Source organism: Lygodium microphyllum, chromosome 4 (genome assembly GCF_053477565.2).
Source record: "Lygodium microphyllum isolate KBCC chromosome 4, Lygodium_microphyllum_v1.1.10, whole genome shotgun sequence".
NCBI classification, from domain to species: Eukaryota; Viridiplantae; Streptophyta; class Polypodiopsida; order Schizaeales; family Lygodiaceae; genus Lygodium; species Lygodium microphyllum.
In genome coordinates, this window is record NC_141138.1 from 107,053,477 (window position 1) to 107,073,595 (window position 20,119).

Genomic DNA, 20,119 nt, shown 5'->3' on the forward strand with positions numbered 1-20,119 from the left:
AAAAAAAGAAGGAAGAGAAGAGAAAAGCAGAGGAGGAAAGGAGAAGGAAGGCTGATGAGGAAGAGGAAGAGCTACGAAGGAAGGAGAAAGAGGACCTGGCGGAAGCCACACGCCAGTCCATCGAGCAACAGAGCTGAGTAGATGAACTGGGAAACTTGAGCCCGCATAGAGAAGAAGGGCCAGGGTCTAGCACACAGGTGCCGGAGTTCGTGCCACCTACAGTCACTGAGGGCAAGGACAAGGCCCCGATTCATCCAATTCCTACCCTCCTGGTGCCTTCCACTGAACCCACCACCGTCACCCCTAGCATCCTGACCAGTACCGATGTGTCAAACTTCGTGGCATGGATGCAATACTTCATCAACAAAGAGATGGGCCCAGGATAGAGCACAAAAACCACGGCCACAGGACAAAAGAGGCAAGCTCTACTGATGCGGAATCAAGACAAGATCCTAAACGGTAGAGGGTAGAAGCCTCAACCTCACCCATCCACACAACGATGACGCCATCGGCTAACTACGGCGAGTACATCGCCGAGCTCCCAATTAGAAAAAGCTAAGGAGGAACGCAGGATAGCCGTGGCTGAGTTGGCAGCTGAGAAGGAATCAGTAGCCACCTTCTAGCTGGGTAAAATGAGGATGATAGCCATGCAGCAAAGGGAGATCGCAGATCTCAAACAAGCAGTCAAGGCTAAGGATGACAGGGAGGAGCACTGGAGACAACAGCTTGAGAACGAAACACAAGAACTAGTCAAGATGCAAAGAGAGCACAAACTCCTGATAGTGCAATACCAAGAGCTCATCACGAAATCTGCTCAGGTTGACGCGCTTATGGCTGAGATGAATGCCAGAGATGAGGAGAGAAAACAAGACATAAGGGAGCAGCAAGAATAAATTAAGCGCCTAACAGATCAACTAAACTCTGAAAAAGAAGAGCAAGAGAGGCTAGTCAGGGAGTTGGAGGACCAAGAGCAGAAACTCATGATACTCACCCTAAAGCAAGGAGAGAGCTTGGAAGAAATGAACAAAAGAGCAGAGGAGTGGGCTGTGCACAATGAAAAGAGGATGAAGACACTGGCGCGGCGCCTTGCTCTGGTAGAGAAGGAGAAAATCATTGCAGAGAGCAAGGCAGAAGCCGCCCAAATGGCCTTCGGTACCCAGCAGGAAGCCTTCCTCGACACCATCCTGGACACCACCCGCTCTGAGCAAGGGGAGTCGTTGGAGGTGACACAAAGAAAGCTCGGCATCGCAGGCAGAGTCTTACATGCTGGATTGCAGATGCCACCCCTATATGCGAGGTTAGACTGAGCTTGGACAAGCAACGAAAATACCTATTTCTGGCCAGCCTACCCCCCAGGAAATCGACACCCTCGGATTCGAAGAGGAAGCACCATAGGGAGAATGGCAAGGGGAGGAAGCAGAAATTGAAATCGACATGAACCGATTCAGGGAGGATGTAGTCCAACAACCCCCCTCGCCGTAGTCTCAAGAGCCACCACAAGAGGACCCATCTGCGGAAAGAAAAGCCGCATCTAGGGAAAGACGCAAAAAGCTAGTAGAGGATGCCAGGAAACAGCTGAGAGCCAAACCAGTTGTGCTGTCGTCTGCACCCCTCCCACCTTGCCCTGATGGTATCCCCGCGGGATTCCACGCAGAACTGGTGCTGTGGGAGATACAAGAACAAGGAAAGGATCCATTCACCTTTAGTTTTCTCCTACCCAACAGTCTATGGAGGGTCTTGTCGCTCAAGGTGATGGATGAGGTGATCGCGATCGGTGGCCGGTTGGGGCAAAGATGGCTAGAAGAGCGAGAAAAAACCCTGACCTCTTGGGGCACAGAAGCGGCTGATTACTAGCAGAACAAAGTTTTTGAAGTCCCACATACTGTACAGGGCTACAAAAGCCAACCCCTATGGAGGAGGCGAGTATGCGACATCAGTATGCTCGCCTGGATGGCGTTTTGTAACACCCTGCCATTCGAACGGAACAACCCTACCTACATGGCATACCCTCGAAGGGTAGGGGTGGATTTTGATGCCACCCTCCACGGGCGGTACGACTTCCCTATTATTTATAACTCTAATGTAGTATCCTTCGAGCATGCCCTTCTCTTTACCTTCGAAAGCCTAGATGATTCTATGACCACCCTCCACGGGCGGTACAACTTCCCTATTAGTTATACCTCTAATATAGTATCCTTCGAGCATGCCCTTCTCTTTACCTCCGAAAGCCTAGATGATTCTATGACCCACTTTCTTGCGGATTTCTCCTCATGCCCTGACCCCGCCTTTGTAACAACCTGTAATTATCTTAGGTTACTCAAGCTACTCCTTAAGCAGGACCCGACTCCACAAGAGCGCGGCCTACCTCCCCTCTTCTTTGACCCTAACACTATTGACAGCTGCGCCATGGCTCGTCTTATGATGAGGGCTAGTCTCATCCCCTCCTTTTGCCTAGCCTTCCTAGAATATATGAATGACAGCCAATTCACTAGGTGCAATCACCCTTTCCTCTCCACCACTTCTCTTCATGTCCACATGAATCTAAAAGATTACATGCAAAGTCACCAGTTTTTGAGCAAATCCATCCGACCCCCTTCCCCTCCTCATTCCGATGAAGACAATTACGCCTGGCTGTCATTCCACAACTGCAAAATATATATATGGAAGAAAAAGCACACGAGCACTCACTTGCAGAAGCACTTAAACACCACATAGAGCACTATCACTACACTTAGGGGTTCTCAAGTTAGGCGTGCCCGGTGGCTTCGCTCGGCCGGCTCCGCTCCTAACCCCCTAGCCCTTTTTGCTTCCCCACTTCTTGCTTAGGGAACATCAACGACAGGACAAACCTAGGGAGCTAACACTCGCCTATGGTTAGACTTGTCACCCTAAGCCACTTGCACCGCACCTCCCTTAACACAAATGGGGTCCTCAAGTGTGGGACATCACCCAGCCTCGCCTACGGTTAGACCCACCTCCCCATTCCACTGGCACGAGCACACTGCACTACAATAGAAAGGTAGACACTCCCCTTAGGAAGAGCACCGCACCTTCTCCTTTCAGGCATCACACAAGCGGCAACCCACCAACTTCGGAGGCCCCCGTCAACCATTCGCTATCCATCTGGCTTCCCCGACAAACATCAGCTTCCACACGCACCTGCATCTACATGTGGCCCTTCCCTTTACACCATCATTGCCCAAGTGCCTACCACCCTACAACACTATAGAAGTGCCATGGGACTAGCACCCGTCTCGGAGGGGGTAATGTTAATCCCAAGTCGAGATGGCGGAAAATGATGAAAAATGAAGGAAAAAGTAAAAAAAGCATGAAAGAATAGCAAAGGTACGCATGCGACCTCTAAAAGCTAAGCCGAGACCAAAGGCGCAATTTTAAACGAAAGGCACCTCAAAAAACTTGGAAAACTCTTGTAAAAGAGCGCCAGGCTCCCTCCTGTGCCAATTGTAAAATATTAGACAGGCATAGGCTAGAGATGTAAAGCTAGAAGAGGGAAATGGAAAAAATACCTTGCCACAATGGCCGGTCATGTAAAAAAGGGGATGGGTGCCCATGGGATTTTAGGGTTTGTATATAAAGTTCAAAAAGTGAATGAGAAGCTCATTCTTGTGTGTGGCTAAAGCTTCTTCTTCTTCTTCTCTTGTTTCTTGCCTTTTTGCTTGTGCTTGAGAAAGGGAGTGAGGGAGTGTGAGAGGGTGAGGGAGTGAGTGTGTGAGAGTGAGGGATCGTGGAGAAGAAGCTCTCCATCTCCTCTCTCCATCTTCTTCTCTTCTCTTCTCTTCCCTTGTCTTGCACGTGGTTATGGAGGATCGAGCTCATGGGAGAGGGATTGAGGTTGCTTGAGCTTGCCACAAGGATCGTGGAGCTACCCGTGTGCAAGAGAGAGGAGGGTACTCGATCGAGCATCAAGGTAAGCTCACTACACTCGTAAGGTAGGCATGGCGCGTTGGCTATGTGAGAGGTAGCCATGGCCGCTCGGCTTGAAACGCTTGATCAATAAGCGTTCCGTAGGTCTCGGGGTAGAGCTTGTAGCTCCCCTTCACCAATAATCTACATGAATGGATAGGAAAGGAACAAAAAGGGTTTATAAAGAATCTATGCATCCTTGACTCCATCATCAATTTCTAGGAAGGATTTGAATATGCTCAAAAAACTAATCAGGACTTCATCACTTTTAAACTTGGCTTTGATAAAGCATATGACAGGTCGGAATGGGCATTCATACCTCAAACTTTGGTTGATATGGGGAAAAAGATTCATCAAATAATTATCATGTTAGGAAACGCTATTACAATGATAGTATTCAATGAATTGTTAAGGAATTTTGCACTTAGAAGATTCATCAGCCAAGGCTACTCCCTTGCTCCTCTACTCTTTGCCATAACAGCACATGCACTCAGATGGCTTCTCGAAGAAGAGGTCAATAAAGGTAATATCAAAGGTATTCAGATCCTAAGTAATAAACAAATGGTTCTTAATCAATTCATAGATGATATTTATGGAATGATTAAGAATGACCCAATGTCTATAAGAACATTTTGAAACTGCGTGGAATTCTTTTGTTTAGCATTTGCATTTGTTATAAATCCCACCAAAATAGGTATTAAAACTCTAATCAATGACCCTCCCTCTTGATTAGCAACTAGGAGAAGGGTGCAAAGTGCTAGAAGGAGGAAAAGCCTTCAAATTGCTTGGGATGCCAATTGGGTTTTGAGTCTCTCTAAAACAAAGATGGGACTGGGTCATGGAGAAATTATAGAAGAAATTAGAAAATTTTGAAGGTCTTCAGTTCAACCTAGTAGGGAGAGTGATAGTACTAAAACACATAGTTATCCCTACCACTCTCTTTGATTTAAACAATTTTGGGTCTGTGTCAAACTAGCTTGCCCTTACATTGCATAGATTATTAAACGATGTCAAAGTGATGGGGTAATGATCTAAAAGGGCAATGTCCCTACTAATTTTTCTATTGCAATTGAAAAATGTTGATAGTAGTCCTATAGAATTAATGTAAAATCAATCTAGCCTTACTTTTCTTAGATTAGGTCTTTTTAGGTTTTTAGCTCATGTGGCCCATGTGTCCTAGCTAACATCTATCAAACTGTGGAATGTTCTACAATTCTCATAACTGTCTTTCTCCTTATTGTTTATTACACTTCTTTTATTGAGGTACCTATCTGCAATAGTTTCTACCATCTTGAACTTGCCTAACACGATTACTAGACATTGAAATTTGAGGAGACTCTATCATAAGGTGTTTCTTTAATTTATATTTGTAAGAGAATATGGAGAAACTATTGTGAACTTCTCATTGGTAATCACATGCATGGCCACCCATCTATGATTAATATCTTTTGAGAAACCACTACATGTGCTTTTAACCTTGATATGGATTCCTTTGGCTAAACCAACAGACTTGCTTTGGGGTCTGTAGAGTGATCCATTCATAATCTTTTGATATTGATTGTAGCTCTTTTTGAAGCTCTATTCATGTGGCTTTTAGTTCATATAGTCATAATAAGCTAGGAAATTTTGATTATTTCCTAGCTAGTCTCTTATTATTGTTGCTCTTAAAGGCTAAGGAAGCCCTTTAGTGTTATATGATAAAATCTTGAGTGACTTAATCATTAATAAACTTACTAAACCATTATTTTACATGTTAACAAATTGGAAGCCATCTTCAAATTTCACATGGTTTGGCTAAGTTGGGCTAGGGGGATTCTTGGGTTTCAACTCTTGACAATCTCTAATAAAGTGTCCCACCTTCAAACATTTGAAGCAAACATTAGGAAGATTGTTGTAGATATATGTTGTTTTTTAAGAAATCTCCCTAAAGAATCAAATATTAGCAAGAAATCATGCAATTTCTACTTAATGTCAATTTCCACCAACACCTAGGGTGCCATCAAGGGTCATAATTTTTTATGGGTCTCTAGCCTAACAATTTATTCAAGGGAGCTACCAACCCTTTGATAAATGTCTAAAGATTGTAGGGTAGATTAAATGGTTCTACCCATACAAGAACCTTTGTTGGCTTAGGGTCTAAAGGTTTAAATTCATCAATCCATTTAAATAGTGATAGGGGAGCATTCCTTAATTTCCATTCCCATAGTTTAATAGGGATAACTCCATCTCTTCATCTTCTAACAAGAAAATAATGTAGTTATTTAGGAGATATTGCATGGACTGAACCCTACCTCCTATAGATTCCCAATTTGTTTTGACTCAAGACTTGAGAAATTCAATAAGGGGCCTCAGGTCATGACATAAGGCTATTAGTGCTTAAGAGTAAAATACATGATCTCATGTTGAAAGTCTATCAATTGCTAGAATTACATGGACATCTAATTCATCACTATTGGGGTCATTGTTGTTTGCCATGTTGGGGGGAGGCGTGCATGCAGTTGTACCTTCTTTCTAGGGCTTGCCATCTTCTCTCTCTTCTGCCTTTGTTGCGTCCTTATTGAGAAAATTTGCTAGGATCTTTATTTCTTCCACCAAGTGATTGCGCAAAGCCGAGAGGAGTGTCATTTTGACCTCTACCAAGGTTGATTTCCTCTGCACTTCCCTAAAGCGTTCTTTGATTTATTTCTACAAAAGACCCTACCTCATAAGCATTTCATTCTTGTCCATGTTGCAAAGCCCAGTAGTGGTAATGGCTACTCGCATTGCGGAGGTTGATGACATTGCTCGTCACAAGATGTTGCATGCTTGTAGAGTTGTTACCACTATAGAGAGGATTCTTAAAAATGGAGCCATTCATCACATGCAATCTTTCTACATGAAGAGTCAAATCTTAGGGACGAAATACACAATCTTGGCTCAAGCTTGAAGCGGAGGAGCCAAATTTGGGAAGTGCACCTCCCCTTGTGTGCAATGGGCCATTATCCCCCAAGCTCACTCCCCGAGGAAAAGCTGGCATCCTTACTCGCACATTCAATCAAGCCATTTAGCTTGTCTCATTTCCATAGCAATGAGAGGGAGATGATGTGACATCCTCAGGTGAGATTTTCCCAAAAGGGGAAGGGCTTCTCAAGGAAAGGGCTAATGTATAGTTAGCTATTTGTTCAATTCAATTCGCTTATCTCACCCCCCACTTCCCAAGCAATCTTTCATGCTTTTGAAAGCAATGTGCTATTAGCAATTGTACCCTACAATGTACATGCATCTTTGACAACATATACGGGTTAGCGTGCAACCCTTTAGATCCAAGAACAAGTTAGCACATGATGACATTGATTAATTCATACGAGGTAGAAGTGCAAATGACGTTGATTAGTTCATAGCAGCTCGAAATTTGGATTGCTAAGAGGACTGTATGCAGCATGAATAATTGTGCTCAGGTTAGAATTTTCATCTAAAAATGCATCACATTGTAGAGATAGATGTCACGAACACGCTTCAGAAATCGTGCTGCATTGGACGACAGAAGTTTCTGATTTTGGCCTTGGCTTTGGAAAATTCAGAGATGTTTATACAAAAGAATTCACAAATGAGAGACGACGACGACGTACTTAAGGCCCATGGAGAAGAGCATAGGCGTCAGCGGACTCCTCTCCGTCCTGGGACTTGAGAAGGGCAGCGTATGCGTAGCCACCGTGGCTGGAGACGTCCATGCCTTCGAGCTCCTCATCGGGGTGGACGCGGAGGAGGCGGAGGCGATGGAGGAGGAGGAAGAGGGGGCCCATGGTGACGGACGTCCAGGCGATGATGGCGAGGGCCTCGATGGCCTGGGAGGCGAGGAGGCGCCAGCCGCCGCCGAGGAAGAGGCCGAAGTGGGAGGCCGGGCGGGAGGGGTAGATCTCGCGGAGGTAGTTATCCTGGGCGAAGAGGCCCACGAAGAGGACGCCCCAGAGGCCGCAGCCGCCGTGGAGCTGGGCGGCCTCCAGGGGGTCGTCGAAGCGGCAGCGGGCGGCGAGGTGGTTGAGACCGATGAGCACCCAGGCGGACACGAACCCGCACACGATGGCCGCCCAGGGCGCCACCACCGCGCAGCCCGCCGTGATGGCCACGAACCCGCCCAGCAGACCGTTGCACACGTCCAGCACGCTCCAGTGCCCGCCCAGCAGCCGCTTCGCGAAGAGCGTCGTCAGGCCCGCCGTGCTGCCCGCCAGGGTGGTGGTCAGGGCCGTCCGCCCGATCCCCGACCAGTTGCCCAGGAAGGAGCTCCCGCTGTAGGGCACCAGGATGTGCAGGAAGGAGCCCCCGTTGAAGCCGAACCAGCCGAACCACAGTATGAACGTGCCCAGCACCACCAACGTCGCGCTGTGGCCCCGCATCGCCTTCGCCGCCCCCCCCGCGTCGAAGCGCCCCATCCTCGGCCCCTCTATCATCGCCCCCCACAGGCCCGCCACCCCTCCCACCATGTGCACCACCCCGCTCCCCGCAAAGTCGATCGCCCCTGACCCCAGGAAGAAGCTCCCGCTGCTGCTCGACGCGCTCAGCCATCCATTGCCCGACCACAGCCACCTGCAGCTCCCATCACGTCCAGAATGTTATTACTATCCCAAAATCTCCAGCCGAAAATTCACTATTACTATCTAAATCGTCATCAAAATGCGTAAGCAATCACCTGCTTTTTGTAAAAGTTCAAGTGCACTTGCATTTTTGATTGGCTTATCGCAATCGCTTCGGCCCGACCGACAGTCAAATCCAAGTACCCACACGCCCTACCAGCTAAAGCTAACACTCATTGGCAGCACTCATATGGCATTTCACTGTCTGTGCAAGCACGAGAAGCGTATATACTACTTAGTACTATGTGCACATCTTTTATAAAATCTGAGCATACTTTTCTATCGCTTGAATGCATGCTTATGGAAAAAAACGTGGGCATAAACTCTACTTATAACTAAGTTTAATGAGGTCGACTTTTATTGCTCTCCCATCGATGTTTGGGAATTAAAACGATAAACGTCCAAAACCTTCTTATTTGTGTTAATTACCACACTGCTCCTTAATAGTGGGGATTCACATGTCACCATAGGTTGCAATGTGGTTTTGGCATTGTTATGACTAGGATCAACCCTCATTAAATATGAAAGCATGACACCCTCCAAAGAGATTTTTATCGCCGACTGAATTGTAGCTTTTTGGTCTGAATGTGGATTGAGTATTGTGGGTGCATCATTTTTTCCTCCCTAGCCACAGAAATCCTTACGCGTCTACAGGGGTTTTTACCCTTCCCCATAAGCGCAAAACAATACATCAAAAGTATCGTTAAGGACACGTTCTTATATTTCCCCTGCAAAAACGACAGGCGGAAGCTCTCTTGCTAGGTTGTAAGCTGAATCATGTTCATCTTCACATTAGAAGAAAATACCCTGCAGAACGATATTTTAAGACCCTTCAAGTTGCGGGCTGGGAAGTGCACCAAGCTCACCAAGCTAGTAAGACAGCGTCATGTCCACAGAGAGAGATCAGAGACAAAGAGAGAGAGTACTGTATTTCACCTGGAGACAATGGGGTAGACGAATCCGGTCTGGAAGGTGGAGAAGATGATGTAGGAACCGAACTGGGTGCGCTCCGCGATGGAGCCGCTGGTGATGCCGGCGGAGGCAATGGCGAAAGCCCACTGGAACATGAAGTAGCTGAAGTCGAAGCCAGCGTCGGGGTCGGGGAAGTCGTGGAGGGCGAAGAAGGAGGTGCCGATGAAGGCGTTGGTGGAGGGGCCGGTGCCGAAGGCGAAGCCGAAGCCGAAGAGGTAGTAGGACAGGGCGCCGCTGGCGGCGTCCAGGACGTTGGTGAGCATGATGTTGAGCGTGTTCTTGGCGCGCACCGACCCCGCGCACAGCATCGCGAACCCCAGCTGCATTATGAACACCAGGTACGTCGATGTCAGCAGGTACAGGTTGTCCACCGCCAGCGTCGTCGCCGCCACCTGGCTGCAATAATATAGCTGCCCCCCGCCGGCCGCCCCCGCCCCGCCAGCCATTATCTTGTCCTTAATCGCCATATTAATTAGTTCTGCAGGTCCTCCTCCACCATCCGCCCCACACAGCTGCGCCTCGAAACCCCCTCTCACCCTCAACGCCATTCTCTCTCTCTCTCTCTCTCTCTCTCTCTCTCTCTCTCTCTCTATGAATAATCCCGCTTCATCGTCACCATTTCAGCTGCAGCTGCTGCTGCTGCTCCGCCGGCCTTTTCATATCTCGAATTTGCTCCGCCAGCTGCCTCTAGGCTCTCATATCGCGGCCCAAGGGATGCGAATAGAACTTTTCCAATAGTATCGGATCAGATGGATGATGATGGTGAGGTGCTTGCGAGGAGGACTCGTTCAGCCATACACTTTCGCAACTTAATCTCTCTCTGTCTCTCTCTCTCATATCAGAGTTGCCCGCGCTTTTTGATATTTTACCCAATAGATTTTTCTCTCCGGGGGCCCCGGCCTAGCTCCCCCATCTCTGTGTTTCTTTCCCTTGGGTGGCGAGGAGCGCTTGAGTTGCACGTTCCGCTCGTGCTTTGAATTCTTTACCCCAACGCGTCTTTTGCATGGGATCGTAGAACAGTTAATGATAGGGCCTTTCCCCTCTGTCCTTACTGGTCTCCCGTCCTTGCGGAGCTAGAGCTGAGAGAACACTGTTGTAACTTGTTGAATTAGGGCTCTAGACTTTTCTAAATTCTCACCCCGATTGTAGCATATATACTGAAACAGATCAAAACGTTCCAAATCTATGAGCAAACCCATTGAGTCTCCTTCCCACTAGCAGCAGCTTATAGTTTAAAAATAAATGAATAAATAAAGCAACCATAATGAAACACCTTTGTATGATTGAAACTTTTGTCCCTTTGGCAGAAGTTTCAAAAACATCAAGCCTTGAATTTGGGGAAATGTGATCAAATGCACGGTGTGAAAAGCTTCAATTTGGACATTTTGCCGGTCACGCACTCAAAAAATGCATCGTGACAAAGTGCTCTTACTTTATCTACAGAAGAAATCCAAGTTGGCTTGGGAGCTTGCCCTTGGTCATGGGGGTTAAAAGTTAACACTATTACTATCTCTCTTTTTTGCCCAATCAATAAGCAAAGTCATCACATTTAATCTTGGGATTATTGATCCATATTATATTATGACTTTGCTGGTGATGATAAAGGGAACTTCAAAGCAACCGAAATTCTCAAACCTCTCCCAAGACTAAATAACTTCTTGAACCTCTTTTAAATTTCTTTTTTTGAAAAGGAACATTAAGTTGTGTTGAAAAAGTAAAAAGGATTTACAAAAGTGGACCATTGTATAGGAGATCCATCCTAGGACTAATAAAGTTTATCACATATTGACAAAACACTAGAGTACCTAAAGTATTTAACCTCATATTCAAGAATTTAAAAAATTTCATAAAGTTTTGGAATTCCTAATGTGATTAATATTTGGACACATAATCAATTATTATCCCCTTATACTTGAAGGTGAAAATTTTCCTAAATATATACATGCAATCCCCCCAAGTCTCACTCTTAAATATGGAATTAAGATTTAGCCACTTAGTCAAATCTTTACTCATTTGAAAGTGGAACTTGGAAGATTCCCAAATTCTCCAATGTGGTATTATTTACTACTACAACACTTTGCACTGTGGCTTTCTCAATCTTTGATTGTGAGGTGTTGAAGGACTCTCTGTCTCATCTTGTCTAGCACTTCCTCCTTAGAGGGCTTAAATGGCTCTTGAAACATATCTTCCCTGATTTCCATTTGGAGCCTTCTTTGTTGGAGTACAACATATTTCCTTATCTCTAGATCTTTTGTTTCCTTCTTTTTTTGAGTCATCTTCTTCTTTTCCTTCTTCTTCTACTTCTGATATTTGCATATGTCCTTCTCTACGTTTTTCTTCATAGTAGTTATCTACCATAAGAAATCGGCATTAAAACCATATATTGGATCCATGTTAATCTATTAAAAATCAGCATTAAAACCATATATTGGATCCATGTTAATTTATTTAAAATCAGCAATAAAACCATATACTAGATCCATACTAATCTATTAAATTTTTACTTTATTCATGCTCAGCTATACATTCCAAAGGAAAATGTTTTATCCAATTCCAAATAATTGGCTAAAGACCATAGATCTCCCCCAATAAGCACTTCCTTCCAAGTAAGTGTGGAGAAATGGAAGGGGACTATCAGTCCTACAACATGTTTAATATATTAGCATTAGCTTGACAAGTAAGAAACAATTGTGGAATAGTTTCAACTTTTGATCTGCATCTAGGACACAACCCATCCCCTAGTCCATTCTTTTGGACTCTACTATTAGCCCATATAGCCTTTAGAATTACTAGCCACAATAGACATGAGACTTTAGGCTAGATGTTATTGCTCTAGATCATTCGAAATCTATATGACCATTACTTGTGGTTTCAATTGAGGTTCCATCTCTTTTTTGAGTTTGAGAAACAACATTTACTAGAAGGAGGGGTTATCATCCCACAAATACAATCCTTTGTGATTGAATTTACTGTTGAGTTTGATCTCTTTGTATAGACAGGGACCCTAATAGTTTTGCCTTTGTTATACTATTTGAGTGTCTCCTCTAGTTAGCTCATATTGTGTGCTCAATTGGGCCAGATCCAACGAGTTCCCATTTGCATAATTCCAAAGATCTCCCTAGCAATTTATTCCCTTTTTGGAGATTTTAAGGGCATGAGGGAGCTAGGCATTATCTATGCTTCCATGAAACAAACTAAACCAAATTTAGTATCTAGTACACCAAGGAAGTGTGAAATTTCAAACTAGGGAAAGGACTATATTTTCTTTATAAGGCATCCATGCAGTCCATAAGATTTTCATCAAGTCTGAACACCCTTCAAGTGTGACTTTGGCTTTTCTAAAGGATATTACGATTGCATTGAGGCCTTTCCATCTTGGGTGCTCCTCAAATTGGAAGATATAGTAGCTTTAATGAAGATTAAAATGTCCCAATCCTCCATTTCATGCTAGAAGGCTCTTACCATCCACTTTGTAGTTGTTTGCTAGGGTCATCATGCCTAGCAGTCCAAGCCCCCCTTCCTCTTTAGGAAAAGCGTAGTCCTCCCAAGCTACCTTGGGCAACTTGAAAATATGCTCATCTCTTGACCAAAGGATATTCCTGGCTAGGCTTCTAGGTGTGACGTACTTGCTCTAAGACATCCTCAGTGGTATGATTTAGTGATCCATCAAGATGATTTTCTAGGTGACACCACTCAATACTCTTTCGAACAATATGAGGTTTGCTACCTAAACTCTCTCGAGTCCACTTTGCAATGGAAGGTCTTGGCCATTCCCACGAGAATCAACCTAAATTTTGGGTTCTAAGTAACTAAGGTCACCTATTCAAAGATGAACTAGTGTTAGTCTTCAAGCATATGCCTATGCTAGATTTCTCAAATTCATGTCATACATGGTTCAAGGAGAGTGAGAAATGAGGTGGAGTATGGATACGTTGACCCCTTTGTCAATAGAGTAAAGTCTCACTCCATTCCCCTAAAATGATAGGGAGTTAAGATTCTAATTCATTCTATGTGGTCAATGTTCCTTATACTATAACACATCGAATTGTAAAGAAGCTCTCCACTTACTGAGACCACCCTACCTTAGGGCAAATTTCTCAAGAATCTTGCCCTTCCACTTTCCTCGATTGGATAGTTTTAGTTATCTACTTACCTAACACATTTATGATATATAAATAACATTAGCTTCCTTAATTAGTCTATTTAGTCACAATATTTATTTACACAACTTAAGTCATAACATACAAACAATGAAAGCAATCCTTTGAAAAAATACTCCTTTATCTATTAGACAATCTTATACAAGTGTTCACCTTTCGCCCATACGAAAGAATAACTCCAAGGCCTTTATTTTACCAAGTCTTCTTCCCCTAACTAGTATCGAGATCCTCAAAAAGCCCATCTTGAGTCACACAGGGGTTTGGATGGTTTCTAGGAGTCTAAGAGTTTATTGGCTAGAGCCCCCTTGGCACTCTCAACTCCTCCTGTCATGTCTAAGGATTCCCTATGGAGCAACCTCTCACCATTGAGGTCTGTCCAAACTCTCCAAGGTGGCAATAACCAATTCCTCTTTGAAAAATTTTTGTAGCTAGCATTGGGGGAGGTCTAGCATGCTTTCCTTTTATCATGTTGTAAGTTTGGTACATTGGGTTTTTTATCAATTTCAATCGAACTTCCTAAGTGCATCAAGTAAACTTGTATACACCAATTGCAAGCACAAGCAATTGTTTTTCAAGCAATATTTCTACACAAATAGGGAGGTAATTCGGAGTAAGGTTTTAACTTAGTGGCAATTCTTTCCAACTTGGTCTCATTCCCTTCTTGGATTTCTCTTAGTTTCCCTTTGGATTTTACTAAGTTTCCTTTGAAATCACGATCTCAAATTGTCTTCTTCATTGGGTTATGCCTTGATTTTTATTAAATTTTTCAACATGTTTTGGCCTTTCGTCGTAATCTTCCTCAACCTAACCTTGTTAAAGGTTAGTCCATTGACCTTATTACAAGTCTTGACTATTTTTCTAGACTTCTAAATATTGGGATATGGTTAAAATTTATATTAATCTATGGAGACTAAGTTGGAACTTTGGAATCCTGATTTTTATTTTGGAAGCTACATAAGTCAACAAGGCAAGTATTTTCCCTAGGAATTTTAGGCTTCTATTTTCTAGAAGGAGAATTATATCAACTTTTTTATTGCTTCATGAACTAGGGTTTGTACTTCATTTTGTCATGTTGGCAAAGTGAGTCGATTCAAATATCCTAAACTTCTAATAACCACATACACAATTCAATAATTTCTAATAACTATGTACTTAATTTAATAATTTTGATTTAATTAATAATTATCACGTGCCTACCTAACAATGCCTTGGTAGCATGTTTTAGTGGTCCATCGGGGAACTATCCTAGATGGCTTCGCTTGGCACTCGCAAAAATGCATGGGGTCTATCAGCTAGGTTTCCTAGAGTCCACCTTATTATGGAAGGTACTAGCCATCCCTAAGAGGACCAACCTGCAAGCTCGGGATCCTTAATTTACAATTGAGGTCTCGATGCATCAACTAGCTCCATCGGAGGTGTCCCACAAGGGCTTCTCGTCTGACTAGAGCGATCGTAGTTACCCTTGGTTCATGGAGTGCAACACTTTTTTCTAGCAACAACTGGTTAGGATTCAGGGAACCGTAACACAGTTCTGGCACAGCCGTCGCACCTTTTCCCTAAGATAATTACTAATCAAGGCTCTAAGACATGTCCCTAGTTAAGTCAATGCTCAGCTCTACCTAATTTTTCCTAATTAACGTTTTGTTCAATCTCTTAAGAGAAGCTCCCAGCTTACCGGGACTACCCATTCGTAGGATGGATCCATTAGGGATCTCGCCCACCCACTTTTCACAAATGGTTTTCTTTAGTTTTCTAATTACCTATCACATTAAGTTATGCCATATGAAAGCAACTTCGTTAATTAACCCATCATCATAGGTTCCTTCGCATAATTTTACGTGGCACAATACAAAGACAGAGAAAACAATCTTTTGGCAAAACATATTTTAGCAAAGTTATTTACAATACTTTCCCCCTTCTGCCTACGCAGAAGATAAACCTTCGTTGACTGGAAAATCCCTTCTGTCTGTGCAGAAGAAAAGAAACCCTCCAAGATTTTCGTCCCTTCACTAGTACCGGAGACTCCAAGATCCCATCCTGATTCATGTGAGGGTCGGGTAGTTCCTAGGAGCGATCAAGAGATATACGGCCAGAGCCCCCCCCTCCCCCCCCCCCCCCCCCCCGGTACTCTCGCCTCCTCCTACCTAACGGATTCCTCATCGAGTGACCTCTCACCATTCGGGCTGGTCCAAAGCTCCTCGCGGCGGTACAAAACAATCCCCCTTGGAGCAAGGTTCTGTGTCTAGCCATGGGGGAGGCATAACACGATTTTTTCTCTTATTATCCTGATTATATATTTACAATCAAATCTAACTACTGCAAGCACAATCAATCTTTCATGTGTAACCATCAATGCATGCACAAATTTAAAAAAAAAACAATAGTAAGTGTTTTTAGCATAGGAAGTAGCCCCACCCAAATCTAGGGTTTGTCTTTTAAGGTTCCACCTTATTCTTAAGGTTTTGCTTCCTACTTGCAACTCTTTTTCGGGATCCGCAATTTATTTCACGAATCTAAAGTCTATTTTATCCATATGAAAAAATTGGTCTTTTTGCCTTAAAAGAAAATATGGTGTCAAGGAGAGGGACTGGGAGAGAGAAAGAAGAGAGAGAAGACTGTAGAGAAGAAGAAGAAGAAGAGTAGGAGAGAGAGAAAGACAGTTATGAGGAGAGAGAAAGATTGGAAGAGAGGGAGAGAAAGATTGGAAGAGAGGGAGAGAAGACATGGAAGCTTGGAGAGCAAGGTGAAGGAGAAAGAAGACTTGTATTAATTATATGATAATGAAAAATTAAGTCTCTCTCACCTTATATACCAGCCAGTGTAGCTAGTATTTCCCCGTTATTAAGTCCCCCTCTCTTACATTCCATCCCCACCCGAAGGTTTTTGCCCTCAAAAACAATTTGGGCACGTGTGGTAACTGGGAGGGGCCGATCAGAGTACTACTTTGCGGCATTATTACAAGGATATACTGATGAATGAAGAGGTATTATTGTGTATGATAGGTCATGGGGTAGGTACGATATATGGGCCTTATTGGGGAGTTATAAACATGAGTTTTGACCCAAATATCTGGAGTAAATGCGAGCTGCAGACAGTGGACAGCATGTTGTTTACTACAAGACCATGCTGTAGTGAATCTGTCATAACTTTCTATGGGAGGCTCCGAACGGGGTGTGCTATACATCAAAACGGAGCTCTCGAGAAGTACTTTCAGCCCATGTATGGTGTGCATTGCTGTCCACAGTGCATGATAAAATCTGCTTTAAAACAAAGTGCTGTCTGCAGTCAGTCTAGGGAAAAATAGGGCCATAGTTAGCTAGATTTCAGCCAAATCTGCTTCTAAAAGGTATGGAAACTCTTCCAAAACTGAAGCTAGCCTCCAAGAAGCTTCCTCGAGTGGCAAACCTTGCCACTTAATCAAGTATTCCATGATCGAGCGAGAGCGAAGCCTCTTTTCCCTTTGTCGCATGTGTAGAGTTATTATAGGTAAACTCAGCCAAATGCAACCATGAGTCCCAAGCATGCTGTACATCATGACAGAAATGCCTCAAGTAAGTTTCCATCCATTTGTTAACCCTTTCTGTCTGACCATCTGTTTGTGGATGGTAAGCAGTGAAAGGGGTTAATTGAGTGCCCATAGAGCTAAAAACTGCCCACCAAAAGTTACTCATAAACTTAGCATCTCGATCATGCACAATGACCTATGGTAATCGATGTAATTTAAAAACATATTCCATGAGTTGGCTGGCTACTTCAGAAGCATTATACTGAGTCTTTGTGGGAATGAAATGGGCTGCCTTTGTGAGTTTGTCCACAACTACATAGATGTTGTCCCAACCTTTCTTGGTCACCGGTAGGCCGGTAATGAAGTCCATAGTGATGTGTGTCCACTTGCCTTCAGGCATAGGCAATGGCTGAAGTAAACCAGCTGGTTTTAAGGTGCTGTCCTTGTTCTGTTGACAAGGCCTACAGCCCAAGACAAAGTCTTTCACATCTCTCCAAAGGCCCTTCTAGTAAAAGCTTTTAGCAATTTTGTCATAGGTCTTAAAGACTCCCAAATGACCAGCTATAGGGGCTGAATGCATCTCCTGTATGATTTTCTGCTTGAATGGGGAGGCATGAGGGATGGCAATTCGGCCATTATACCATAAAAGCCCATTTTTCAGCTGATACGAAGAGTTTTCCACACATTGCCCTTGTTGTAATTTTTGAAATACATTGCTGAAATCAGTGTCTAACAGGTAAGCCTCCTGAAGTTCATTTATCCAATCACTGTGTAACTCCATGATAGCAGAGACTTTACATGCCCACATCCTAGACAGGGAATTAGCCACTACATTGTCCTTCCCACGAGTGTGGGTGATGTCAAAGTCATAGTTTTGTTAGGTGGCTACCCATCTCCTCTACTTCGGAGTCAGATTTGACTGAGACAAGAAGTACTTGAGTACTCTATGGTCGCTTTTCACTCTAAACCGGCTGCCATATAAATAATGATGCCATTTCTTGATGGCATGAAGGATGGCCAGCATTTCCTGATCATAGACATTCATAACCCTCTCATTTTTAGCCAGCTTTCGGCTCTCAAAAGCTATGACCCCATGTTCTTGCAGCAAGACTGCACCAATTCCTGTCCCACTGGTATCACACTGAATGGTGAATTCCCTAGAACAATCAGGGCATACCAAGATAGGGGCTGAAGTAAGCAAATCTTTCAGCTGATTAAAGCTTCTATGTGCCAATGCATCCCAGAAAAATGCTTCTTTCTTCAGCCTATCAGTGAGAGGGGCTGCAATAGTGGCATAGTGCCGAATGAATGTGCGGTAAAATGAGGAGAGACCCAAGAATCCTCTCAAAGAGGTAGTATTTGCAGGTGTGGGCCAATCTTTGACACACTACACTTTCTTTGGGTCAACTCTAATGCTTGCCTCACTGACAATGTGTCCCAAGTACTCAACCTCAGTCTACATGAACGAACACTTTGTCTCCTTAGCAAAGAGTCTATACTGTTTAAGTATATTAAATATATGCCTCATGTGCATAAGGTGAGCTTCCTTTGAGCGACTACAATTGAGGATGTCATCGAAAAATACCAATACAAATTTGAATAAGTAAGGCTGAAGTATTTTGTTCATGAGGCTCTGAAACGTGGCTGGTGCATTAGTCAAGTCAAAGGGCATGACCAAGAAGTGATAGAGCCCACGATCAGTCCTAAATGTAGTCTTTATCTCATCCCCTTCATGCATGCGTATCTGATGGTAGCCGGATCTCAAATCAATCTTTGTGAAATACTTAGCTCCCTTCAACTCATCTAACAGGTCGTCCACCCTAGGAATAGGATATCTATTCTTAATAGTGATCTTCTTCAGATCTCTGTAATCAATGCACATCTTGAAAGTGCTATCTTTCTTTTTGACCAGCAAGATAGGTGACGCAAAAGGGGATGAGCTAGGCTCAATGAATCCCACATCTACTAAATCTTTAACCTGCTTGGCCACTTCTTCTCTTTCACATTTGGACAGCCTATAAGGGGGTTTATTGACCGGCTTGGAGTGGGGCTCCAAATCAATGGGATGATCAACTACTCTCTTGGGAGGTAAGGCTGTAGGTAACTAAAACAAGTCACCATACTCCGCAAGTAGAGCCTTAAGGGCTGAATTATCATGTATTTTTCGGGACTGGTATGCATTTTTCTTGTTTAATTGCAACACAAAAATCTGGGAGCATTTCTTGAACTCTTTCTTGAGCTGTTTGGCTGTAATAAGCTGAAATTCACTGTTGTTTTTAATTCCTTGTAGGTGAACAAGCTGTCCAGCCTTGAAGAACTGCATGTACAACAATGAAAAATCCATGGAAATAGGGCCCAAAGTTTTCAGCCAATCGCAGCCCAACACAATGTCTATCGGCCCCATATTGAGTGCAATCAAATCCACTTTCTGCTCATAATTTTCAGCAAGCTTAATAGGTACAGCCGGGCATATATGAGTACTAATTTCCTCACTCCCATTGGCCACCTATACCCTCATTGGTTGCTGTAAATGAGAGACAAAACATTTCAGCCTATCCATGACTGCTCTATTTATGAAACTGTGTATGCTACCACTATCTACCAAGACAAATACATATTTCCCGTGAATCTTGCCTTGAAGACGAAGAGTGTTGGGGCTCTTAGATCTTGTCCAAGCATCCAGGGAGATAGTACAAATAGTGACAGCAGCATGTGAACCATTCTTATCACCCATATTTACATCTACATGACCACCAGGGTCAAATGGAAAGGTGTCAACCGGGTCAAAGAATTCTTCTTGCCCACATTCCTCTTTAACCTCATCATTTTCGACAGTGTGGAGCGCCAAGAGGAACACCAAGGAAAAGGGAATTCTCTTGCAAGAAAATCTATCTTGTAACATCAACAAGCTTTTATCTCATTCTTTTGATCATAAAAACAAAGAAAAC

General features: G+C 43.7%; 1 protein-coding gene across 1 annotated transcript; it reads right to left on the reverse strand.

Moving 5' to 3' along the window:
• Window positions 1-7,333: 7,333 nt before the first annotated feature.
• LOC148037444 (ammonium transporter 1 member 3-like) lies at window positions 7,334-10,364 on the reverse strand. The gene is made up of 2 exons (XM_087676382.1): window positions 9,471-10,364; window positions 7,334-8,487 (listed from the first exon to the last, which is right to left on the reverse strand). The coding sequence occupies exons 1-2, from the start codon at window positions 10,052-10,054 to the stop codon at window positions 7,533-7,535; spliced, it is 1,539 nt and encodes a 512-aa protein (XP_087532508.1). The 5' UTR covers window positions 10,055-10,364; the 3' UTR covers window positions 7,334-7,532.
• Between the last annotated feature and the right edge of the window lie 9,755 nt (window positions 10,365-20,119).